Here is a 27,410-nt window from a genome sequence, read left to right as displayed (position 1 = left end):
AACAGTTAAGCCGCGCACATGGCCAGGTGTCCGTTGCTGGACCAGGAATTCCTCATAAAAATTAATTTTAAAAAACATGTCTTGCCCAATCAGTCAGGGGCCAACAACATAAAGGTTGTTTAGTTTAACTGACTGTTAATCTGCTGTTGATACAAAAAAAAAAAAAAAATGAAAGTGACCGGCAGGTACGTATGCAGGACATTGTACAGGGGCGTGGGCGTAGACTGTGCTAAGCGATGTTTATAGAACAGTTCTCCGGACAATATTTTGTTTTTAAATCGCTTAACTCAGGGGCAGTTCAACGAACCCACCTCTCCACCCCCACCCTACACACATTCTTGACCAGGCTGCAACATTTTAAAACTGTATTTTCTAGAAATTTGTAATGTTCATTAGTATTGGCTGCTACATTCAAGAATGTGGCACAATGATGAATTTAAAAAAAAAAGACCAAAAAACCCATTTGCACTAGCGATTGCTTAACAGATGATTACAGTAAATGCCTTTGTGAAACTGGCCCCGAGTCACCAATAGATTAGGTGTATCAACGTTTTAATAAACCTTGTATATTAGACCTTAAAATGTATATGGTAGGTTTCCCATAAGGTGGCTGTCTGCCACTTTTTAAGGTGTATAACAATATAATGTGTATACGAATTGTTCATTGTCCATTTAAGTTAACTAACAAAAGCACTACCCAAAAGTGAGATGGAATGCATGTGCGCATTTCAACTTTTTTTTTTTTGGCTTATATCCAATTAAGGTTCAAGCACACTGTCCTGGGCACACATCAGCTATGTGGGCTGTCTGTCCAGGACAGTGGGTTAGTTGTTAGTTGGTTAGTGGTTAGTGAGAGAGAAGAGGGTGTAGTGGCCTTACACCTAACCATTGAGCCGTTAAGAACTCGCTTTTTGGTTGGAGCCGGTACCGGGTTGCGAACCCTGTACCTATCAACCTGTTGTTCGATGGCTTAACCACTGTGCCACCGAGGCCGATATGATGGCATCTGACAATATGACAAATAATCCATGATAGAACAGGATGATGAACAAGACTGCATCTGAGAAGCAATAAGATAGGATATTATGTGTCATGACGGCATAATTTCGTTATTTATGATCGTATCACAGTCACATTTGACATAAGTACGTGACAATATTCTTGCTACGGAATGACGGCAGTGGAGGCGTTTTCGTCACCAAACGGCGTCGCACGAGGGCGCTGAAATCAGTACCTTGTGTGACCACCAACAGCAGCAATAACTGCGCGACATCTCCTTGGCATAGACTGAATGAGTCTCTGAATCCGGGCACGTGGAATCCTAGCACATTCTTCCTGCAGTTCATGTGGCAGCTGCGGAAGCGTCTGAGGCTCCGGGTCACGCTGGCGTACACGTCTGTCCAGTTCGTCCCATAGATGTTCAATGGGGTTGAGATCTGGCGATCTTGCTGACCATGGCAGCGCATTAATGTTCTCATTCTGTAGGAATCCATTGTTACACGTGCCGTATGCGGCCTGGCATTGTCCTGCTGAAAGAGGTCTCTCTGTCGATCCAAAATGGGAAGCATGTGACGGCGAAGAACTTCATCCCGGTAGCATGCAGTTGTCAGGTTGTCTTGTACGGACACAAATTCACTTCTGCCGGTGTACGAGATGGCTCCCCACATCATCACACTCCCTCCGCCGAATATGTCAACATGGGAGACGCAGTTGTTGGCAAAACGTTCATTGCGGCGTCTGTAAACACGTTGTCGTCCATCACGTCGCTGTAGAAGGAAACGTGACTCGTCGCTGAACCGCCGCCAGTTTCCCAAGTTCCACCCCTGTACATTCGTGCACCAGCGAACACGTAAATGTCGATGTTAACATCGCAGGACGGGGCCAACATACGGTCTCCTATCCCGTAAACCAGCTTCTCGAAGTCGGTTCCGAATGGTTTGTGCAGACACCCTTCTCAAACCAGGTATACGTCCAGCAGTTTTTGTTGCTGTGGCAGTTCGGTGACGCAAGTGCAGAACACGGATGTAGCTATCTTGTGCTGCAGTTGTTATGCGAGGTCTTTCACTTCTGGGCCGGTCTTCAACTGACTGAAACTGCTGGTACGTGTCCCAGAGACGTGAAATGGTGCTCTGATGGACGTTCATGTGGCGTGGCGTGCGACTGCTGACTGCGATTCACCTAACTGAAGGCGGCCTATTGCAATGTTTCGATTCGGCAGGCTTAGTCTTAGCATCTTGTAACTTGTCTACGTCGAAATGGAAATGAGGCATCATTGCGAACATTGCAACTTTAAATACCCATCACTACCCAAACCTTCCCCCCCCCCCCCCCCGAGTTTCACGTGCATTCGCTAAAATCCGACCATTTCACGCCGATTTCCTGCAGTTGTCGCACAATGTGCCACAAAGTGCGTTAAATTAGTTTTACGGTGCATTTAGGCAAGCTGTCATATTCCAGGAATATTAAGAAACATGGTCATTCAGCAACGCCCATGTAATACTGAACGAGGTGGTAGCAATGAGCGAATGGGTGGTCATCCGTCATGACTACGTCATAACCGGTCTCTTTCAACTGTTCTAGACGATCCCGGTTTGAGAGTTGACTCACAAACACGGTTAATCGCCTGTACTATTCTCTGTCGTCAACACGTTCCTGTCAATGCCTCTTGATGGATTAACCATGTTGCTTTTACTCACTTCATAGGTTATCAGTTGTATCTTGGAATTTCCTAAAACAGTATCTCGTGTCGAAGAAATTGGGAACGTAGGCCGACACGTTGTGACCTCTCTTGACCAGCTCGTTGCCAATGGCAACCATTTCCAGACAATAGCTAGCTATTGGTGTGAATGTCATCAACATTTTAAATGTCAGCCCCACATGGGTCACGGCAAACAGTATGCAAATCTGCATTTTGTATCCTGCTGAACGAAAATTGGAAAATATCGGTGAATCAATTGTCATTTCATGCAACTGGCGCCTTTTAAATCAGTATTTCTATAATTTTAAAACTGTAGGAAAGCGTGCCCCAGCCATACGCATTGGTGGGACAGATGGACACTAACACATTCTGTGGAAGAAATGAAATATTTTATTATCTAAAGTGAAAAAATTTCCATTCATATTATGGGGTTTTTAAAACAAAACAAAAAACAAACCTTAAAATCCATGATATCATTCCTTTAATGAATAAAACAGAAAACGTGTTTCATATATTAATGTTAAATATTGTTACTAAGTTATAATGGTAAATTTAATCGGGCACAGAAAAGACTGGCAGAACAAGGACGTAAAGCACAATACTGGATCATGAATATTTGTAATAAGAACTATTTTAACATTGAAACGAAGTTAGCGGTATTTGATACCTATGTAAATAGTGTTCTTAATTATGGATCGGAAGTCTGGGGTTTTCACTCAGCACACGACATTGAGAAAGTGCATATACAATTTTGTAAACGTTCATTGGGTGTACATAATAGAACTTGTAATTACTTTGTTTATAGAGAATTGGGACGATTTCCACTAGCTATTATAAGAAAGCTGAGAATTTTTAAATATTGGAAAACATTGGTGACCATGCGCATGCGTTGAAAATGGTGGCCAGAAAATCCAGAGCTCCGAAAAATATATAAAAAAACTATGTAAAGATACACACTGGAAGTGAGCAGATTGCTTAAAACTCTATGAAACAGACTGCCGAGAAACAGAAAAGAGACATGTAAGTCAATAATGCGAAATATCAATTAATTATGACAATTAAATCTGTGAATCCGATACACGGCTTACATTCGGAGCACAATTTTCAAGTTCGAAATTGCGTTGTTGGATAAGATGTCAGACTGTGATGCAGAATAGAAATTTATACTGTTTCTAAATTTACTAGAACATGAACTATAACTTCCAGATACAAATAAACTACCTGGTATAATATAAAAGAAGCGTTTGTAGCGAACTGTGAGAACTACTCACTAGAAAGAAACATGGCGACAAGCGATGAACTGTCTACAGTTCTCCATAACACACGAGAGGTGATATATGGAAGTAGCGCCAAGACTGAGACACTACCACTAGATCTGTTGATAGATTTAATGTCAAAAATGAACACCAGACTTTCTAACATTGAAACGTATGCGAAAAAAAATTGAAGATGTTGAAACGTATGCTAAAAAAATTGAAGATGTCCAGTCGTCTATCTTGTCACTTGCTAACAAAGTTTATTCGTTGGAAGCTGACGTTAAGAACGTTATCACCGATAAACGAAACATGGAATCCAATTTCCAAGGTCTGAGTAATTTGTACGATTGTGTGAAGGAAACAGGTGACAAAAATAAAGCGGAAATAGAAGCGATAAAGCGGACAATTAAAAACACTGGTAATGACAACGCGGAATACAAAAAAAGAAATAGAGTCGCTGAAAAAGGACAATTATGAAATGAGAGATTTGATAACCGATCTACAATGCCGATCTATGAAATGTAACCTCATCTTCACCGGTCTTGCCGAAAACCCTAACGAAATTACAGAGTACGTAATAAGAGAATTTCTTGGAAATGAACTTGGCTTGGATTACGATTTTGAGTTTGGTAATGTACATCGTTTTGGCAAAAGACGACTTGGTTCATCTCGCCCATTGTTGCTCGCTTTCTGTACCACAAGGATATCGTACTGATAAAGTCGAACGCGTACCAGCTCAAGGGAAAACCTTACGGTATCAGTGAGCAGTTCCCCCCGGCGATCGAGGAATGCCGTAAGAAACTGTATCCCATAGCCAAACGCCTGAGACAAGCTGGACACAGGACGAAACTGTTACGGGACAAGTTATTTGTAGATGGTAAACCTTACGAGGAGGCAAATTACACCGATTATCGGTCGTTCCGAGATGTAGTACAAAACAAGCCACGCCAACAGCGACCAAGTCCTACACACGCGAGGGATACCAGACCGGCACAGAAACGACCGCGCGTTTGTTCATCGCCAACGGTAACAACCGACCCCCCTCACCTATCTGGCGCAGACCCCCATCACTTATCTGGCGCAGACCCCCCTCACGTATTCGCCGCAGACCCCAATCACCCATCCGCCGCAAACGGAGCGATGTCGACTACATAGGACGGGCTGGAGGGTGAACATGTGATCAAAATTATGACATGGAATGTTCAAAGGAGACTAGCTTTTAAACTTTGCGACAGCGAATTTGTTAATACTAGTTCAGGATGTGATTTGCTCTTTTTAAATGAATGTTGGATTGATAACACTGATGATCTCAATGTAAACGAATTTATCTTAGCCGCCCGCATAGTACGATCGAAGTGTAAGGGTGGTGGCTGTGTTTTGTGTTACAAAAATTGGTTACATAAATATATATCTATTGTCAAGATATGTGCCGATACATACTGCTGGGTTAAACTTGACAAATCCCTGTTTGTAAATAAACTTCACGTATTTATTTTATGTGTGTACATACCTCCTGAAAATAATGTGTTTTATGTTAAATATGACTGTGACATTTTTGATATGATATACAATCACATTTTGATCTTTCAAACCCAGGGCGAGATATTGTGTATAGGTGACTTTAACGCGCGCACTGGAGCGGAACCGGATTATATCCCACTGGATCGGCTTGATGATCAAGTGTTGCGTAACATCGGTGAACTGTTTGACTATGTCTCTGACGAGTGTTCAACGCCAAGAGTGTCTCAAGACAAAACTGTAAATAACTTGGGTCGTAATTTGTTACGCTTGTGTAAAGCTACTGGTATCCGTATTGTGAATGGCAGATCACCTGGTGATAATATTGGTCGTTTTACTTTTTATCATAGAAATGGATCAAGCTGTATTGACTACGCTATATGCTCCAACGACATACTTCATATCGTTAGCGACTTTACAGTGTGCGATTTTAATATGTTTTCTGACCACGCGCCCTGTTTGATCGAGGTTGTTTGCTCATTGAAATTTTTTAACAAAGTTGTAGTTAATAAAGGTAATCCTTTATATATGACTTTAACTATCTGGAATGAGGAATGCAAGGTTGATATTTTAAACAGTTTAAGCGGAAAGTCCGAACAATTACAGATTCTCTTTCAAAATATTTGTCGCACCAAAGAAAGTATTGATAAATCAGTTACTGATTTAACTCATCTGATAAATGACTCGACCAAACAATACTGTTCCCACACTGTTAAATGTAAAACTGTTGGAGGTCATTGTCTAAAATCAGTCCGTGACAAACCATGGTTTGATGATAAGTGCCGTGAGTTATATCGCAGTTACAAGGAGGCTCTATATTTGTTTAACAAGCATTCTTCATTCGAGAACAGGTATAATTTAGCTGTAAAAAAGAAAACATATAAACAGCATATAGGTAAAGCAAAACGAATGTATTTATATCAGGAAGGTAACCTGTTGCATTATTTGAAAAAACATAACCCAAAGCAATTCTTCAAGCGTTTTAAGAACAAACGTAAGCAAGTTAATACGTCATTAACAATCAACGATTTTTTTATACATTTTAAAAATTTAACAAACACCGATCATGTTGAACAGGTTAATATTACCCAAATGATAGATGAATTTGACGATACCTCAGTTAATACCCATAATGAAAGTGTTTTTGAAGAATTGGATACAATAATAACACCTGCTGAGATTGAACATGTTATTTCAAATCTTAAACGAGACAAAACCCCTGGCCATGATCTTCTGTTAACTGAATATTTCATAGAATTTAAAGACATTTTATTACCCGTTTTAAGCAAGCTATTCAATAGCATTATTGATTGTGGTTATTTCCCCAATTCTTGGTCAAACGGGATCATCCTACCCTTATACAAAAAGAACGACCCTAACGATGTAGGCAACTATAGAGGTATAACTTTATTAAGTGTTATATCCAAAATATTTACTTCTCTTATTAACAATAGACTTCTACAATGGAGCAGTAATCACAATATTATATCTGATGCCCAGTTCGGATTTAAGCCTGGCTATGGAACTTGTGATGCAATTTTTTCCATACATAGTCTGCTATCATCCACTTTAGCGCATAAAAAACGTTTATATTGTTGTTTCATTGATTACAAAAAGGCCTTTGATAGTATTAATAGAAATAGTCTTTGGTATAAACTAATCGGATACGGTGTCACAGGAAAACTATTAACTATAATTAGATCAATGTATAATGATGTTAAATCATGTGTTAAACACACCACGGGTCCTTCTCTGATTCTTTTTCAACTAGTGTGGGTTTAATGCAGGGAGACGCACTATCGCCTATGCTCTTTTCTCTTTTTGTCAACGATATTGAACTTGACCTGTTAAACCACTGCAATAACTCTTACGAATTGAAATATTTGAACTTATTATTGCTAATGTATGCTGATGACACAGTTATTTTTTCAGAAAGTATAAAAGGCTTGCAAGAAATGTTAAATTGTCTAAATATATATTGTTATAAGTGGAATTTATGTATTAATACCGATAAGACCAAGGTTCTTATATTTCGTAACGGAGGTATTATACGAGATAATGAAAAGTGGTATCTAGGGGATAACGAATTGGAAATAGTAAATGAATTCAATTATCTGGGATTGGTATTAAAATTCAATGGAAAGTTTGTTGAGACACAAAAATGCATTGCTAATCAAGGTCGCAAAGCTTTATTTGGTTTGCTGAGAAAATTTAATGATTGTAACCTTAATGTAGAAACTAAGTTATATTTGTTTGATACTTATGTTAGCAGCATATTAAGCTATTGCTGCGAGATTTGGGGATACCATAGCGCTACAGATATTGAAAAGGTACACATCGATTTCTGCAAAAGAATACTTGGTGTAAGTAAAAAATGTACTAATATGATGGTATTCGCAGAACTTGGTCGCTTTCCTTTAACCACTTCTCGAAAATTCAGAATTATTAAATATTGGCTGAAAATATTAAATACTAACAACTGTATTTTAAAGAGCTGCTACGAATTATTATTAGATGATATCAATCTCCCTAGATTTAATTGGGCAAATTCTGTGAAAAATATTCTACTAGAAGTAGGCCTTCCTCACATATGGGATAGCCAACAGGTCGAAAATAAAACTTCTTTCTTATTCACAGTTAAACAACGTTTAGAGGATCACTTCATCCAGGATTGTAACAGAATAATTGATTCGTCATCTAAAGGATTCTTATATCAACATCTAAATCCTACTCATAATGTCAAGAACTATCTAAAAAAACGCCTTGAATTTGTATACAGCAAACTGATTACCAAAATACGATTATCTGACCATTGCCTTTGTATTGAAGTCGGGAGACGCCAAAATACCCCAAGAGAAAACAGATTATGTACACTATGTGATAATGAAACAATCGAAGACGAATTCCATTTTATTCTGAGTTGTCCTTTTTACCATGATCTAAGAATAAATTACATAAAGAAATACTTCTACGTCAGACCTTCCGTGTTTAAGTTAATCAAACTATTGAACTCGGAAAATATAAAAACTTTAAACAATCTTGGAAAATATTTATACAAGGCTTTTCTAAGAAGGGAAATGTTCATTAAAAATTAATATATTATGTTTACCCTCCTATTGACATTTTATATACTCTATTCATGTAATTTTGATTGTTAAATATCACACTATGTATATATGCACAACTGTTACTATGATAATAATATTGATGTTTATGTCGCGCCTATAGCCAGGATGGCTTTGGATAATAAAGAATTTGGTAGTACCAGTAATTGCATTCTAAAAGCTGTGTACGAGGAAATGTATGAGTATGGAGATATTTGACTAACGAATATTAAGCAGGAATTAGATACGCTTGGGCTAAGTTATATGTGGAAATCGACCCATACCCATATCAGTTTTTATTACATAATTAAAGAAAGAATATTTGATCTATTTAAACAAAAATCCTACAGTTTAATAACAGCGTCGCCAAAAGGATCACTATATAAACACTTAATAAAGGAATATCAATTACAAATATATCTGATGAAGCCAATTGATTCACGTAATATAAAAGAAATAACGATAAATGAGAATTTGTGCACACAGGCTAAATATTGAAGCTGGTAGGTACAAAAATATCGAGAGAACACAAAGAGTATGTACATTATGTAATATTAATGAGATTGAGGATGATTTTCATTTTATTCTTCAGTGTCCACGATACGAAACTTTAAGAAATATATTTATTAAGAAATACTACTCCAAGAACCCCAGTGGTTTTAAACTAATACAGCTATTGTCAACTACAAACAATAAGGAGATAAATAACCTTGGCAAATACTTAATACAGGCGAACAAAATGAGGGATATGCTATTACTACAAACAACTTAATATATCTATATTTGTGTAACCCATATTGCCGATTGTTTATATATAGATATAGATGGATTGTTTTATCGGTATATGTGTATGTATTTCTGTAAGTCATTCTCCACCATTGTTCCGCACTATTGTACATAATATTGTATCACATTGTTATAATGCTGATAAGTTGGAAAACTTAACGCAATAAAGAACTTGAACTTGAACTTGAACTTGATTACACCATCAAAGAACAGTAATGCATTCATCAACGGTTATTGAATGTCACACATTTGGCGATTGTGAAACCTAAAGGTAGAATCACACGTCAATGGTCTATTGTCTTCTGAATCTTTCTTTCTTAAGACAGCCTACATAGCGATTAAATCGCTCCATCTAATACTATTAGTGACTTCACTAAACACTAAAAAAAAATATCATATAATCTAGAATCACAGTTTCCATACCATATACCTGATTCCTGAAATTATTACCAGTCGGTTGTTTTTCCTGAAACCCAATTACTAGTTGTTAATAAAACCTAGCCCCACCTGTGTTGTATTGTTATACATATTTATAGCCTGACAGAGCAGGTCAGCCATGACGGGTCCACCTTAGCTAGCAATTATAGTCGATTTCGTATCATGCTAATAGCCTGACAGAGCAGGTCAGCCATGACGGGTCCTCATTAGCTAGCAATTATAGCGGATTTCGTATCGTGTTAATAGCCTGACAGAGCAGGTCAGCCATGACGGGTCCTCATTAGCTAGCAATTATAGCGGATTTCGTATCATGCTAATAGCCTGACAGAGCAGGTCAGCCATGATGGGTCCTCATTAGCTAGAGTTAGATACGCTAATTATTATAACAGGCGGTAGACTGATAGGTGTGCAATTCCTGTACATTGAAACCACACCATCTTCAAAGCGATTCTGCTCTTCTTACAAATGGCGCGCCACTGTGTTAAAAAAACTTTGGTGTCATATGCACGGAACCTGGTCATGAGGAATTAATTTCTGGCATTCTAGAACACACCGTTTTGTAATCTTACCGTTATACAATTCAATGCTTATGGTTTTGATAAATAGAAAAGTGTTCTGAATTGACCCCCCTCCCAACAATTCACTATGGTTTACATCTAAAAGATACGTTACGGACATAATATTATAATTGTCAGAGTTCTGTCCCGCACAAAACAGATACACGAAGACACTCTCTTGAGCGTCTGTAGATACTGTGGCAACCAAGAACACACTGGAGGTACAGGACGAATAGTTTATTTAATAAAACCCAACTAAATCTTTGATCAGAAAACACATACGTTAATTTAGGAGAACATACACCTTTAAATGCTAAGTTCTTGGATTGAAACTAAACACAAAATAATAATAATAATAATAATAATAATAATAATAATAATAATAATAAAACAATAAATAAAATAAAACAAACAAACAAACAACAATTACAAGCAAACTAATAACAAAATAAAACAAATCAAATAAAAACCCCACAAAAACAACACCAAAAACAAAACAAAACAAAGCAAACAAATAAACAAAGTTAATGAGAGAAAAAAAAATCCAACAACACACTTTGCTCTATTAGAAAAGGCTCAACATTATATTATTATACATTAACGTTGTCGAAAGTTCCGAATATTGCCATACTAAAATAGCAACTTCATTTCACGTCCAACCTAAACTGGTCTGTTATCTATTTAAAGCCATTTATAACCACTCAAGAAATAAAATCAAGATGGTTCCAATATAGAATATTACACAGAATACTGACTACCAACATGTTTGCTTATAAACTAAAACTTATTGACAGAATCTATAGAACATCTATTTTGAAAATGTAAAGTTGTTCAGCTTTTTTGGAACAATTTTTTGAATTGGTTATTAAAATCTTGTAATCATATATTTAACCTAAATTTATCATTTGAACTTTGGATGTAAAAGTAATACTAAATTTTAGTATTACTTTTACATCGCTAACATGTGGTTATCGGAAATCAGGAAAACAATTTACTATAATGGTAACCGCATATGCAATGACTCGGCTTGGCCTATTACGTGTAGCGGTTTGGATAATACGTCACAGCTGCCGATACAAGATAATACCTTTTTTGTTCATCAATTAACAACGGATTAGATGTCGCCGTTATATTCTTTTGATATCGGTCTGACACGGGATAATGCCCTGTATTTGGCATCACCGTTCCTGGCGACATAAATAGTAGGCCCTATATATATAACCAATTACCAAATACACTGAACCATCTATTACCGTGTGTCACACTGTCATACTCTCATTTAAATTTAATTATTTTGATAGTGTGTTTAGATACCAACCAAGAGTTTGCTCAATTATTTTTCCCGGGGGGGGAGGGCAAAAACGAAAACGGGACAATGACGATGGATCACACTTGACAAAAGTTACAACATGATTTAAGTGTTTGTTTTATTTTACTGTTGTACTCGTAAATGTGTAATGTTACAAAAATTATATTAAAATCCAGTTATAATTGATCAGAAATTTGGGCTAGTGCTTTATCTTGGTGGGCTAGTGCTTTTCACAAACCCACTAGCCCTGTGGCTAGTGACTTTTCAAAATATTTGTCATACTCTGACTAAAACATGATATATATTTTTTTATTATTATTGTTAGCTAAGTATTTTATATATAAATGCAAAGTGCAAAATGTACAGTTAAACATTACTCATTTCCAAAACGAAGTTAAACAAAGATACCTGATTGAGAAACGTATTCACTACAGTAAAAACTGCTTTAATAATTTCGTTACCATTCTCTATTTGATATATAATCTTAAAATTACTTTTGTTCATTCATTTGTTTTCATCAACCCCAACAGGTCACGTGAAATTGATATAAAAATTGATGTGTTTTATTTAACGACACACTCAACACATTTTATTTACGGTTATATGGCATCAGACATATCGTTAAGGACCACACATATATAGAGAGAAAACCCGCTGTCGCCACTTTCCGATTAGCAGCAAGGGATCCTTTATATGTATCATCCCACAGACATGATAGTACATACCACGGCCTTTGTTACACCAGTTGTGGAGCACAGGCTGGAACGAGAAATAGCCCAATGGGGTCACCGACGGGGACCGATCCTAAACCGACCCCTCATCAAGCGAGCGCTTTACCACTGGGCAACGTCCCGCCCCTTGGTATTAATAGAAACATATAGCGGGTTTCCTCTGAAAACTACTTGTAACAACTACAATGTGCTCTAGTGGTATCGTGAAACAAAACAAGCGTTAATTTTAAATAAAATTCACAAAATCGAATTAAAAAACACTTCCATAAATGCACAATCTCGCCAAGGTAAATTCTGTACAAGACAGTCACGTATAATCTTCATTTGAAGTCATCACAGGTAATTCATGCACACCTTGATTAGTTTCTAAACATCTGATCGTTTCCCACATTCCAGTTTGCATAGTTAACTGGAAAGTTTAAAAGAGCCAAGCGAACTAAGATTGCAAATCCTTGTCAGTGCTTCTTGGGATCATTCACGATACATAAAAAAAAAACACCCCTTAAACTCCCCCATGTGCAGATATACGATTTTGAAAATTCTTATGGTTACTGAGATTCAGTTAGATTTTTTGGTAACTGACACAGACACAGAAGACTTTCTACAGCAGATGCATCTAAACAACGCCACCACTCCGAAGATTACCAGCAAGGTGAAACTGAAAATCACAAACCAGAGTTCACCCAGTGTGTACTGACAATAGTTCAGTGTGTTGGTGGGCGGTTTGAGATGTCTGTCCCCATATTTGATCACGTGCTCTACGGCGCTCGCCCCTCTCTCCGCCCCTGTTTCCGGTATGTCCCTGAAGAGCTGAGACATCCGCCGCATATTGGAAGAAATGGATGAGTCGTTCAACACAGATTTTAAGGTTTGAACCATTTCCTCTGTAGTGGAAGTTAGAATGTCCATAGTTGTTCCGATTCTGTGGTGTTTTACTTTAATGGCTATTTGAAATGCGTCTCCATTCAACGGTTCATTCAACGGTTACTGAGATTCAGTTGGATTTTTTTGAAAATGAAACGGACACAGAAGACTTTCTACAGCAGATGCATCTAAACAACGCCAACACTCCATAGATTACCAGCAAGGTGAAACTGAAAATCACAAACCAGAGTTCACCCAGTGTGTACTGAAAATAGTTCAGTCTGTTGGTGGGCGGCTTGAGATGTCTGCCTCCATATTTCATCACATGTTCTATGGCGCTCGCCCCTCTCTCCGCCCCTGTTTCCGGTCTGTCCCTGAAGAGCTGAGACATCCGCCGCATATTGGAAGAAATGGACGAGTCGTTCAACACGGATTTTAAGGTTTGAACCATTTCCTCTGATGTGGCAGTTAGAATGTCCATAGTTGTCCCGATTCTGTGGTGGTTGACTTTAATGGCTGTTTGGAAGGCGTCTGCGTTCAAAGGTGTGCATATGATGGGAACCGAATGGTATAAGGATTCGAAAAATCCATTTTTACCACAGTGAGACACAAACAGTCGAATGTTTGGATGAGCAAGAACATCATTTTGTGGCATCCAGTCTACAATTTTGATATTACCTTCTTGCGAGTTTCTATCAAGTTTGAATATCACGTCATAGGGAAGATGATTCAAAGCATATATTATTCCTTGGATGAACACTGAAGATTCAAGATTCAGCACACTTCCAAACGAAACCAGAATGACTCCAGTCTTCGAGTTGTCGAGGTATGTCTTCAAATCATTAGGTAGAAGTGCTGGTGGGCGAGCTGTCAACCCCCCTATCTGGACGAAGTTGGGGAAGGTAGCTTTCGGATAATCAAAAATAAAGTCAGAATTCTCGAGATACAAAGACGATTCTCGGATCAGCGTCTCCGGGACAACGTTCGTGAACGGTTCGCCATATTTAGTAAGGTCAAACGGAGGCTTAAAGATTTGCAGCATGACAGTTAGAAGAATATAGTGGAAGCTGTTCAATATTCTTTGTAAAGTCGTCATTTCGTTGGTGTACGAGCCAATTGGATGAGGGTAGGTGTATGGCTGGAAAACCTCTCCGCTGTCAACACCAAGAAAAAGACTACCAACAGACACAGTGGGGACGTCCAAGTAGAAAGGAACAAGGTAGTAGCACTGAGCGAATGGGAGACCCTCCGTCATCACGATGTCATATCCGGTCTCTTTCAACGTATCCAGTTGATTCCGGTTTGAGAGTTGACTATCACAGAGGGTGTTGATCATGACGTTTGCGTACAGAAGAATCTGAGAAATACTCTTCTCTCTCGTCACAATGTTTCTCTCTATGGTACTTTTGGCTGTCTGGAAAACAGCCTTGTTTGTCTCACTCACATCATAGGTTATAATTCGTATGTTCGAATTCTGAAAACACAATTTTGTGTCGAAGAATGTGGCAACGTAGGCTGACACGCTGTGACCTCTCTTGACAAGGTCGTTGCCAATGGCGACCATTTCCAGACAGTGACTTGTCGCCGGAGAAAACGTCATCAGAATTTTAGCCGTCAGAGTCACCTGGATCACGGCAAAAAATATCAAAATCTGCATTGTGTTTGATGCTGAAATAGCAACAGAGAAAAATTATATTAATATCGCCAAGTGTACTGCTCTTCACTGTGGTGCAGAGCATGCAAAGCTATCGTGGGATTTGTCCTTGAGAGTGTCGAGTACGTGGTACAGTGATCAAAGGATCACACAAGTTTTAAAATGTGTTCTATAAACATTAATATTGGTCTACGTTATTAATTCGTGTATTTAGTTTCATTTTATGTAGATGATCATGGCTTAATCGGTTGAACAGATATCTGTATACCCTGTTTCTACAATTTGCCAAAAGCCATCCATATTTTGATATCGTTCATACATATTTTGCCTGACACTGTCATTCGACGGTCTATATTTGTTTGTGTTGGTAAAAGTTATATGAATACCTGTCAAAGAAAATTTTGAAATGCAGTGCTGTTTAAAAAACACACAAAAAAAACAACAACATTTATTCTAACTTAATGTTCGGCGTTTAACTTAATGTCCAGTAAGGTTCAAACACGATTTCCTGGGCTCACATCTCAATATATTGACTATCTCGTCAGGTTTGGTTAATGTGTTTGACGCCATATAACCGTAATTAGAATGTGTTGAGTGCGTTGTTAAATAAAATATTCCTTCGTTCTTTCAGGACTGGTGAATGCTTAGTGTTTAGTGGTTAGCGAGAGAGAAATTAATGCACCTGCCTAATGAACAGATAAACCAATAGGCGAACCCAAAACCTACCAGCCTTGGGTCCAATGGTTTATTTACTGCAGCAGCAAGTACCGCAGAATGTTAAACTGCAGCTTGTTTTATAATTATTGTAACCAGTGCTGACTGACTACACTATACTGCTACAGGTCGCACACCGGCAATCTAAACCCCACAGACGACAACACTAACATATCTGGATAAATATGATACAAAGTTTCAATCAGCAAATGGACCATTCATATAAATACTATACACCCTCACCATTAAAGTTAATTAGTGAAAATAGGGTTTTGCTGCCAGTTTTCGATACAACTGGAATTTTGGTGTGTGTGTGTGGGGGGGGGGGGAGGTTCTTCTACTATCCTAATCCCGCATCAATTCGCAAATATCATCCCAAGTTTAGTAGAACAACACGTTGTGAGCAATATAATACACTGATTCTTGTTCAAATTAGAGAACTACTGGCCAGACGAAACACATCTCTCCAGGCGTGCCACATATAAGCCTCTATTTAAAGCTAATTGTAAAGAACTATCGAACAAGTAAAAATAGCACAAGAAAGTATTTTTAATGTGTATAAAAATCAGATTTAAATAAACAAATCACATTCTGGGTGGAATTTAGCGGATGTATGTATGCATGTATAGATATATGTATATGTTTATCTATAGTTATGTAGGTATGCATATATATATATTGATGCATGCATGTATGAATGTGTGTGTGTGTGCGTGCGTGCGTGCGTGCGCGCGTATGTGTGTTTGTGTGTGGGCGCGCCTGCGTGTGCATGAAGCTCATATAGATTTCATGAATGTATATACGTACGAATATGTTAAATTCTGTTTTCTTTCAAAACACCAATAAAGTACATACATTTATTAATCATCGGCCATTGGATAACAAACGTGCTAATTTTGACTCGAAGGTTGACAGAAAACCCCTACATGTTTTCATTAGCAACAAGGGATCTTTCATATGCACTTTACCACAGTCAGTATAGCACATACTACGATCTTTCATATAACAGTCGTGGGGCAACAATCCGAGAATGGGTCCACTTGGGTGGTTCTACGACGCAAGAACCCCAGGCGAGCTCTCTACCGACTGAGATCGATGCTACCCCCATGTTTAGGTATCCGCCCATGTATGTGTGTCTTAAACGAGGTAAGTAGGTATTTGCGCATGTGCGTGTACCACTGGACCCAACAAATGTGTTGTCACAATGCACCCACGACGCATTTTCAACTGAAGTGTGCGTGAATATGTGGATGGCAATCATGTACACATTTATACCCATGGTGAGAACGCATTGCACGGGCACAACATACAGAATTTCAGACATGGGTGCGTTCAGACAACCGATTTGTTTGGTTGATGGTAGGTACATGTGTTTGCATAACGTTTATCATTTTGTTGTGGCCTATAACCGGAACTACAATTACTCGTATTGAAATCCAAATGCTACTTAGGAAACCTCACTCTGGACATAATCCCCGAAGGCCATACATTCCTTCTTTCATAATTAGTGTGTTGGACGGGCATCGTTAACATGTGTAGTACTAACAATATGAGTGACCCTTCAATAGTGACTCTGAGTACACACACATATATATATATATATATATATATATATATATATACACAGACCAAAGACTAGATTAAAAAACAACTATAAATATTAATGGCGTCATCAGTCTGGTCTATTAACAGACGGAACAGAAAATAATATATTCTATACAGTAGTTAACCTAAACGACGCCAGTGTAAAAGGAACGCAGGTCCGTAGGAACAGTAGTCCTATCGGACCTCCATAGCTTAGGAACCATAGTCCTACCTGGACTTTCATTCCTGGTTTATTTTTAAGTTGTTTTTATCCTAGGACCTGCATTCCCAGGAGATTAAGTCCGGTCAGACAAATGTTCCTACGGACTTGCATTCCGTTTACACCGGGACTGTTTCCGTGCACTTTCAAAGGCAATGAGGCAATTTGAACAATACAAAACTATATATATATATACTCTTCAAACAAGTAGAGGAACTCTAATAAGAATTTACAATTGTGAACATTGTACGGTATATCTTAAATGACGATTTGGGTCAGAAGTGAATTTGAAAGTTGATGTTTTTTTTATCAGTAAATCGAAAATTCAAACAAATAAAATGACTAAAAACAAAACAATAACAACAGAATGAAAAAGATTGACAGAAATAATGTTCCATGGTGATCAATGGACCTTCCTGGAAATTGTCAAAATCGAGAATTACACCCAACGCACGTGTATGGGGCAACTGCGTGATGCATGTGCAAACTATGGAATGTATTTCGATGTGTTGATAAACAGACCTGAACGTTCTTTACTAGGATGTCTGTGGTCTAATAGTTGATATTAATATTTCAAGTTCATCTACTTTTTTTTAAAGAGTATATATATATAATAAAGAGAACTAAGACTAGATAAACTGTAAACATCGGTGGTGTCCCTAGTCCGCGCTGTTAACAGACGAAACGTAACACCACGTCTTTTACATATAATTAGTTATGTAGGGAAATACGAGTATCTCTCCAGCTGGCGCTACCTTATATAGTAAACTGTAAACATCGATGGTGTCCCTAGTCCGCGCTGTTAACAGACGAAACGTACAACCACGTCTTTTACATATAATTAATTATCTAGGGAAATACGAGTATCTCTCCAGCTGGCGCTACCTTATATAGTGGTAATTAGAAAAAAACTCTTTGCCGGAAACTTACCACTGAAGCTGAATGTCTGTGTCCAAAGAGTATACTAGCTGACACAAACTAACACCAGTCACTGCTTACCATGGTCAGTATTATTCTGTTTTGCTTCGTCATGAGTCACTTTATGATTTCGAATTAATACAATACTATACGGCTCCAGTCGGGTAACAAGGTCATGACCTGGACATATGAACCCTCTTGATCGTTAATGTAGCATACTCGTCTTTATAAACATCTACGATGCAAAATACAAGGTGGACAAACAACAGTGTTAATAATAAACCAGTGTGTTGTCTCTGCCGACAGTTATTGTTAACTGTTGCTATGCGTTTCTTTATAATGTATCTCACCACTATCGATTATACCTTTGTGATAATACAAATATAAAGCACTGACTAAATTATCAAAGGTAGTTACTCTATATTACCAGACCATAGGGCAATTTCACAAAACGTCTGTGACTAGTAGCTATACAGGGCATACATTTACAAGGGTTTTGCATCTATTTCTCGAAGAAAATTACAATATTACAGAAAATGTATCATTTTAAGGACAAAAGAAAATGAAATATGTGTATTTCTAACTATATTTGGTATACTATAATAGTAATAAGAATTGTGGTTTAGTCGTAGATTTACGTTTACGTGCAAAGCTACGTTAACGATGTTTTGTGAAATTGGGCCCAGCTGATAGCAGCCTTTTCATACGATTTAAGTAAATCAAATTCAAATTTCTCCATCTGCAACTGTAATAACCCAGCCTCCTTCACACATGGTGTCATTGAGGGAAGGCAAGTCTCGTTAAATATATGTAGCACATGCAGAGTAAACAATTCCCTGTAGCTAAGCAGATGTGGCATATGTCAGTTTGATATGTCATAATCATGATGTTCCCAATGTTCCCATTCCAATATTCCATAATCTTACTGTCAAATCTGTTCAGACACCAACATAATAAAATACAGAAAGGTGGTACTCTTTTTCATAGAACTAAATTCCCCTACTTGGCTGAAATAGAGGTGTGATCCCTTAATACTTAGTAAAACAAACCAGTTCAGTTACTACTGGATATATTAGCATGGCTTATTTAATGTGTCATTTCATTAAATTTCGATCATCTTTAATTGTAGTATGACGATTATTGTTTTGAAACATGAATTTTCTTTTTTCCGATATATCTAGCCTGTCACAAGCAACCAACATTACAGTCCGTCCCACACGGAACGCCTTTTATGTCATGGAATTTACTACAAGTTATTTGTTTCTGAGCCGATTATTTCCTAAACTGGACACACACATTTTTTAAATTTTTTTTGTCATTTCCAAAACACTTTTATTGTTCTTTTTAAGTTAAACCAAACTGAAATTATTCCACACCCCCCCCCCCCCCTCCCCCACACCCTCCTTCCCCCATGTTTGTAGAAGGATGGAATATATTAATTTTTATTGGTTTAAATGTTATGGCAGTGTTCATATTCCTCTTCATACAGTGACAGCCATATTGGATTTGGCCCTTTATTTAAACTTAATGCTGTAAATATTATATTAAATAGAGAAATAAATTAATAAATAATTACAAATTATATATAATATTATGACGCACATTTGAAATTAAGCACTGCAAATTTGTGCAAACCTTGCGAAAGGTAAAACAACAACTTTCTATATCGTAAATAAATAATTAATTAAAAATCCACTTTCTTAGGTAATAGTTTGTGAGAGATGCTACAGCCACAAGCTCGTGGTTCACACGCATGTTTATGGCCCATAGTCTGACTGCTATGTGGCGTGTAATAGATCTAGCCACGTATATAAACACCGTCGCCCGTAGACCCTTTCTTGTACTGGTATATCAGTGGATGCGTTGATCCTATTCGCTATGATCACACAAAGCAATATAGATATACCATACATAATATGTGTTACTCTACGCAAAGTAACAAACTAAAACTAAACATTGTTGCTGATAATTCCAGTCTGAATAATTATCTTGAGCACTTTAATCATCCAAGGTCAATTTTAAAGCAATAGGATTCCAAAAACTAGATATTGACTCACGGGGCCAGTGGTGATATATGCAGAACATCCTTTTTACTTGAATCTACCTTGTGCAGATATAAAATTTTCAAAATACTAATAGTTCTGTTACTGAGATTCAGTTGGATTTTTTTGAAAATGAAACGGACACAGAAGACTTTCTACAGCAGATGCATCTAAACAACGCCAACACTCCATAGATTACCAGCAAGATGAAACTGAAAATCACAAACCAGAGTTCACCCAGTGTGTACTGAAAATAGTTCAGTCTGTTGGTGGGCGGCTTGAGATGTCTGCCTCCATATTTCATCACATGTTCTATGGCGCTCGCCCCTCTCTCCGCCCCTGTTTCCGGTCTGTCCCTGAAGAGCTGAGACATCCGCCGCATATTGGAAGAAATGGACGAGTCGTTCAACACGGATTTTAAGGTTTGAACCATTTCCTCTGATGTGGCAGTTAGAATGTCCATAGTTGTCCCGATTCTGTGGTGGTTGACTTTAATGGCTGTTTGGAAGGCGTCTGCGTTCAAAGGTGTACATATGATAGGAACCGAATGGTATAAGGATTCGAAAAATCCATTTTTACCACAGTGAGACACAAACAGTCGAATCTTTGGATGGGCGAGAACGTCATTTTGTGGCAGCCATTTTACAATCCTGATATTGTCCGCTTGCGAGTTTCTGTTTGATTTTAAGATGATGTCGTATGGAAGTTGGTTCAAAGCAGACACTAATCGCTGGATGAACTCTGCGGACTCCAATTTCAGCATACTTCCAAACGAAACCAAAATGACTCCAGTCTTCGAGTTGTCGAAGTATGTCTTCAGGTCATTAGGTAGAAGTGATGGGGGGCGGACTGTCAACCCCCCTACCTGGACGAAGTTGGGGAAGGTAGCTTTAGGATAATCGGCAATGTAGTCAGAATTCTCGAGATACAGCATCGATTCTCGGAACAACGTCTCCGGGACAACGTTCGTGAACGGATCGCCATATTTGGTGAGATCTAACGGGCTTTTAAGTATTGGTGTCATCAAAGTCAAAATAAGGTAGTGCAGGCTGTTGAGAATTCTCTGTAAAGCTGTCATTTCGTTAGTGTACGGGCCAATTGGATGAGGGTAGGTGTAGGGCTGAAACACCTCTCCGCTGTCAAAACCGACAAAAGCGCTACCAACAGATACAGTAGGAACATCCATGTAGTACGGGACAAGATAATAGCAGTAGGCGATTGGGAGACCCTCCGTCATGGCTACGTCATATCCGGCCTCTTTCAACTGATCTAGTTGATCTCGGTTTGAGAGCTGGCTGTCACAAATACTGTTGATGGCAACGACTGCTTGCATGAGAGCCTGAAAAATACTCTTTTCTCTCGTGACTACGTTTCTCTCTATGGCACCAATTGCCGCTTGATAAACACCTTTGTTGGTTTCGCTCACATCATAGGTTACAAGTTGAATCTTAGAATTCTGAAAGCAGTGTCTTGTGTCGAAGAAGTTTGGAACATACGCTGACACGCTGTGACCCCTCTTGACCAGTTCGTTGCCAATGGCAGCCATTTCCAGACAGTGACTTGTCATTGGAGAAAACGTCATCAGAACTTTAGCCGTCAGGGCCATCTGAATAACGGCGAAAAGTATCAAAACCTGCATTGTGTTTGATGCTGAAATAGGAACGGAGAAACTATATTTAGTAACCATGTGTGTGTGCTGTTCGTGCCGTAACGCAGAGGTATCATTTTCGTGAAATATGTTCATAAGAGTGGCGAATACGTGATGCAGTCATCAGTATCTCACACAGGTTTAACGCATAAGCATTGATCAGTGCTATTCATAAATGCATACGTTTCCACTCTGTATAATTCTTAGTGTGATCATGGCTTAATAGTTTGAACACAATAGCTCTATACACTGATGCTAATATTTGATCAACAATTTGTTTTCTGTATTGTGCATTATGTGGCATTGGGCGTTTCCTTGAATTTCCACTCTTGAATTGTATGATTTAAAACAAATAAAATTAAAACGCTAACATTTAAAATAGAACAATGTAATAGCTCTATACGCCGTTTCTAAGATTTGACCAAAAGAAAAAAGTGTATTTTGTTGTTGTTGTTGTTGTTGTTTTATTGTGTGGCATTGGTTGTATCATTGATTTTATTTTGTGTTGCTTATCATTCCCGTTCCATTCAGGAATAGAATGATTTAAAACAAATAAAATGTTAATGCTAACATTAATCAAAATAAATGCATTCAGGTTCATTCACCTTTCAAACGTTCTTTCATACTTTGATTGACACACAATTGACATACAGTCTTGTATTAAACATTAAAGGGACATCTCTGAGTTTGCTGCATTGTAACATGTTTCCGACTAATAAAATATTTCTACGATTAAACTTGCATATTAAATATATTTTCTTGTTTAGAATATCAGTGTCTGTATTTTCAATGTGTTTCTGGTCGTCTTAATATTTGCAAGAAGCCCAAACTGGATTTTGTCTTCAAATAATTTTGTACGTACGAAAAAAACCTTTTTAGGAAATAAAATGAAATTTAACCTAGTACAAATAGTAGAACGAACAGAAACACGTTTTATATACAGCCACTAATATTTTATGCAGAAAAATGTATTTGATATGTAATTGCAATCGTTAAAAAGTCTTTGTTAGTCGATAACATCTTTAAAATTGCAGCAAACTCAGGAATGTCCCTTTAATACACATTTAATAGAAATTGTACATGCAGCCTGTTACAGATACACTATTATTGCTAGCCGTCGTGGTGTTTATTAGTGTTCTTCAAAAAACCACACAGTGTCTGTGGAGATGTCACCAACAATTACGAGTACTGAAGATCTTCTGTATTTAGGGAGCCTAAGTGTGACGTCGCGTTTGCAAGACGGCTATGCCAGACTAGAACTCCTACGAATTAATTTGGAAACGTCAAGAGACATACCATACAAAACAGAACAGAACAGAACTTTATAACGATCAGGCCGTTACACAACGGCACATGAGGAAAATACAATAACACTATTTTACAGGCACAAGACGGGCTTTACAGGAGATAACAATACATAGAATAATATAATGATAATATGCTGTACTGAGCAACAGAAGAAAGAAACGCGAATGTTATCCCCACCCCCGTAACATCCCACTCTTAAGGCCAATTAGCGGAAGAACTGCACGAACTGGCTACGAGATCAATAATTACGACAACGACTGTTCAGCAATGCATTGTCCTGTTACAGTGTCACTGACGACACTCCAATCACGGTATAGACCACGCTCTAGGTTCAGAAGACCAGACTTGACCACTCTACTTTCAACAGATAAATAGCCAATGCGTGGCTAACGAAAGGGTTTGACTATAAACAAAAGTATCATTGAAATTCTAATGATGCATATGATTTATTTTTTTCCGTGAGTATATACTGTCATGATGTCAGATGTATAGCAGACAGACATCATGTGTAAGGCCATCTGTTTAAACATCCCAACGACACTAAACTCACTAACCACCATATGTGTGCAACTAACAATAATTAAACGTTGGAACACTCACTACGAACACTCATTACAAAGCTGTGGAAACAACGCGGCCTATCTATTTATCTGCTACTGATGAGAGCTTAATTTGTTGTGGAAGTCAAAGAAACTATCATGTGTCATTCACAAGCGTATAATGTATTTACTGCCAACATAAAACGGTTGGTGCTTGTGAATCCAATGTGAACTATATAATGTTACGTGAGATTACCTCATATCTCCAAGGACCATGCCTGGTGCATAAAAGTCTTGTCTGAGGTTTGGTGTAGCAGTTCCATAGAAGCTCCGTGCCAAGCGACGTTACGGCTGTTTGACTGAAGAAAGGGTCGGAGTGTACAACCACGTACCTGATGTCCACAGAGGACAATATTGTTGGAGTAACATATTATTGAAGAGTCGCAGAACTGAAGCTTATTGAAGTCCAGTTATCTACCTGTCGTTTGAAAGTGCCGCAGAGCTGAACTGAGGGAACCGTCCTATCAGCCGAATGAATCTACATGATGATATCATTGAACATTTGTATAGAGAACATATAAAGTGAGTGTCGTAGTTTGAGCAGTGGTCAGTACAACAGATTGTTGTATTCAGTGTAAGTCACCTTGGTGACAGTTAGCTGTTTATGTATTAAATGATTACATGTTGATTTGTGTTGGTTTTGTTGTTTAGAGAAAGTCAGAAGTGATCATTCATTATAAACTGAAGTATTAGTTTAATCGTCTGCCATTTCTGCAGACTGGGGGCTCGTCGAACCATATTATATATATTTTCTTAGTAATTCACCACCTTCGCTGTTACAACGTCTGGAGACAGGCGTCCGTAACAATACATACTGCAATAAAACGATCTATGCCTTCTGATGACACAAACTACTTTAGAATTGATATCGCGTCAAGGCAAATGTATTAGAGAAACGAGTGATTTATTTATTTGTAACCATTATTCTCCATGTTATATATCTGTATCTGTATCTGTATCTGTATATATATATATATATATATATATATATATATATATAAAACCTCCAATTTGGGGGAACATGATAGAGATATTCGGGGTAAATGTGCTAACCTGAGACCTTTTGACCATATATTTCCATCATTTTACCCTCACAATTAGTTGTAATCCACGTAAAAAAAGCGTAATGAACAAACACCAATATGAAACAACTGACAAAACACGAATTACTACATAGAGGTGGTCTCCGGACTATTAATAGACGAAGCGTGGGGAAGGAAAACCCGTACACAAAATAAGCAGCTGATAAAAGCCTGTTCAGCCGACACAATGCAACAGTTTATATAAGTAAATTAGTAATACAACTGTGCTAAAAACTTACCAGAGTACCCGAATTTTCGTGTCCAAACTCTAGAATCGACCTATGATCAAATAATCTTAAGGTCAATAACAGATGACCTGTTCTGCTTAGTAAGTAATGTATTTAGGTTATCGTACTTTGGTAGTACTTTACGGTCCCTGTTGCGTGACGGCCGTGACCCCGATCGCTGAATGTTGTGCTTCGCTCTCGTCTTGTACCCTTTATAATATCTAATTCGTGTGTTGTCGATACGAACAGTTGTCGCTAAATATCGCCATGTTGCTGATTTGTTTGGTTGTGGGGGTTTTTAATTTTATACATCGTGAAACAAACCTGTCTACATTAGTGTGTAACAAGTGTGTGTAACATGGTGATTAACACGTTTTAATTCCATCAAGATTAACCCATATATAGTGAAAGGTATCACAAAGTGGGTATAGTATAGTTTATTTGCTTAAGCCTTGCGGCTCATGAACATAAACTATACGGCCCATGGACATAAACTATATATTAGACGTAAGATAGTCAATATTTAACAACTGAACGTTATATTTTTGACGTTCATGCGATGATAAGCACCAAAACCGTTTTACACACTGTTTGAATGGCGCAGCGCGTTAGCGCGAAGCCGTTCATACATTAGTGTGTAATATAATATATAAAAATATGATGTTCCATTCTTATAATTCCAAATGCATTAATATTGCCATTATACAAAACTATAATTTAAAAAAATCGAACTCTATTCCACAATGATTTACAACTGTATCAATACAAAAATAAGGGAATTCCCTTAGAAAGTTACATTCATTTTTTCCGTCAAATCTCCGATTTATTATAATGATTTACATAAGGTTTTATAAATTTTAATTTTCTGAATCAAATGTGGATAAAAAGTTATAAATTTAAAATAACTGATCATCAACTGATAACGCAAACAGGTTTTTTTTCTTCAAAAATAGCAAACGATAATTAATTAAGAATTGAACAATCTGTATACTTAAATCGAAAACTTGTGGTAAAGCGGTTAGAGTATGAATTTTGAACTAATTAACATAAGGGAGCGTCAAATTATTTAGAAGATTTATCAGTTACTATATTAAACTTTCAGTTGTCAAAAGCTGAATTAGTGAAACGTGAATGTGAAGACTTGAAAGGGATAAAGTTGTTTTAGTGTTACCGTGTTTGTGTGATTTGTGTGATATTATTCTCGGAAAGGACAGGTTGCGTAATTGTGCAAAAAGACGTATGTGCTTTCGGGCGTGCAACTTGTCGATTTGGTGTTTTTGTCAAATGTGACAGAGCTGCGTTCAAGTCTCTCTTTTGATTTGTTGAGAATTGTCTGCTATAACTTGTAATAGAAGCCTCGTTTTTCTGTCCTGTCATATATACATGTATATTATGTGTCTCAGTTCAAAACCGGAGTCATTTAAAGGAACATTTCTGAGTTTGCTGTAACTTTTAATATGTCATCGACTAACAGAGCCTTTTTAACGATTGTAATTACATATCAAATATATGTGTCTGCATGAAATATTAGTGGCTGTATACTAAACGTGTTTCTGATCGTTCTAATGTTTGTACTAGGTTAAATTTCAACATATTTCCTAAACTCTAATTTTTTCGTATGTACAAAATTATTTGAAGACAAAATCCAATTTGGGCTTCTTACAAATATTAAGACGACCAGAAACACATTGAATATACAGACACTGATATTCTAAACAAGAAAATATGTTTAATATGTAAGTTTAATCGTAGAAATATTTTATTAGTCAGAAACATCTTACAATGCAGCAAACTCAGGAATGTCCCTTTAAAGCCTGAATTATCACTATCACTCACAGTGCAGACGATATTGGGATAAAAATAGAAACGATGTGATTCCGTTGCTGACGTAATTGATAAAAAGTAGTTCCGGTAATAGCATGTCGTTTTTATTTGTGTACCGAAAAAGTGCAGTTTTCACGTTCATAAAAAAGAATGTTAACCAATCCAGACGCCTATTACAAAACAGCAATTATAAAATGAAATTATTGTAATATGTAGGCCTACTGCATTTTATGTCTGTATCGTGACGTCATGGCCGTACTCTCAGCTGATTAAATGTGTATTACTTCCTGTTAGGTACTACCATTGATTTTTTAATGACGTAATGAACA

At 37.5% G+C, this 27,410-nt stretch overlaps 2 protein-coding genes across 2 annotated transcripts; both read right to left on the bottom strand.

Annotated features, from left to right (window-relative positions):
* Positions 1 to 12,939: 12,939 nt before the first annotated feature.
* Positions 12,940 to 14,918, bottom strand: LOC121389284 (UDP-glucuronosyltransferase 2B15-like). The gene has a single exon (XM_041520880.1). The coding sequence runs from the start codon at positions 14,916 to 14,918 to the stop codon at positions 13,392 to 13,394; it is 1,527 nt and encodes a 508-aa protein (XP_041376814.1). The 3' UTR covers positions 12,940 to 13,391.
* A 4,899-nt stretch (positions 14,919 to 19,817) lies between these two features.
* On the bottom strand, positions 19,818 to 22,306 carry LOC121389283 (UDP-glucuronosyltransferase 2B15-like). Its single transcript, XM_041520879.1, has one exon. The coding sequence runs from the start codon at positions 22,135 to 22,137 to the stop codon at positions 20,506 to 20,508; it is 1,632 nt and encodes a 543-aa protein (XP_041376813.1). The 5' UTR covers positions 22,138 to 22,306; the 3' UTR covers positions 19,818 to 20,505.
* Positions 22,307 to 27,410: the final 5,104 nt, after the last annotated feature.

Source organism: Gigantopelta aegis, chromosome 14 (assembly GCF_016097555.1).
Source record: "Gigantopelta aegis isolate Gae_Host chromosome 14, Gae_host_genome, whole genome shotgun sequence".
NCBI classification, from domain to species: Eukaryota; Metazoa; Mollusca; class Gastropoda; order Neomphalida; family Peltospiridae; genus Gigantopelta; species Gigantopelta aegis.
The sequence above is the reverse complement of the archived record's forward strand: the minus strand, read 5'-3'. Positions and strand labels throughout refer to the sequence as shown.

Coding starts and splice junctions, on each gene's coding strand:
- LOC121389284 (XM_041520880.1), bottom strand. CDS start 14,918: ATGCAGATTTTGATATTTTTTGCCGTGATCCAGGTGACTCTGACGGCT.
- LOC121389283 (XM_041520879.1), bottom strand. CDS start 22,137: ATGAACATATTTCACGAAAATGATACCTCTGCGTTACGGCACGAACAG.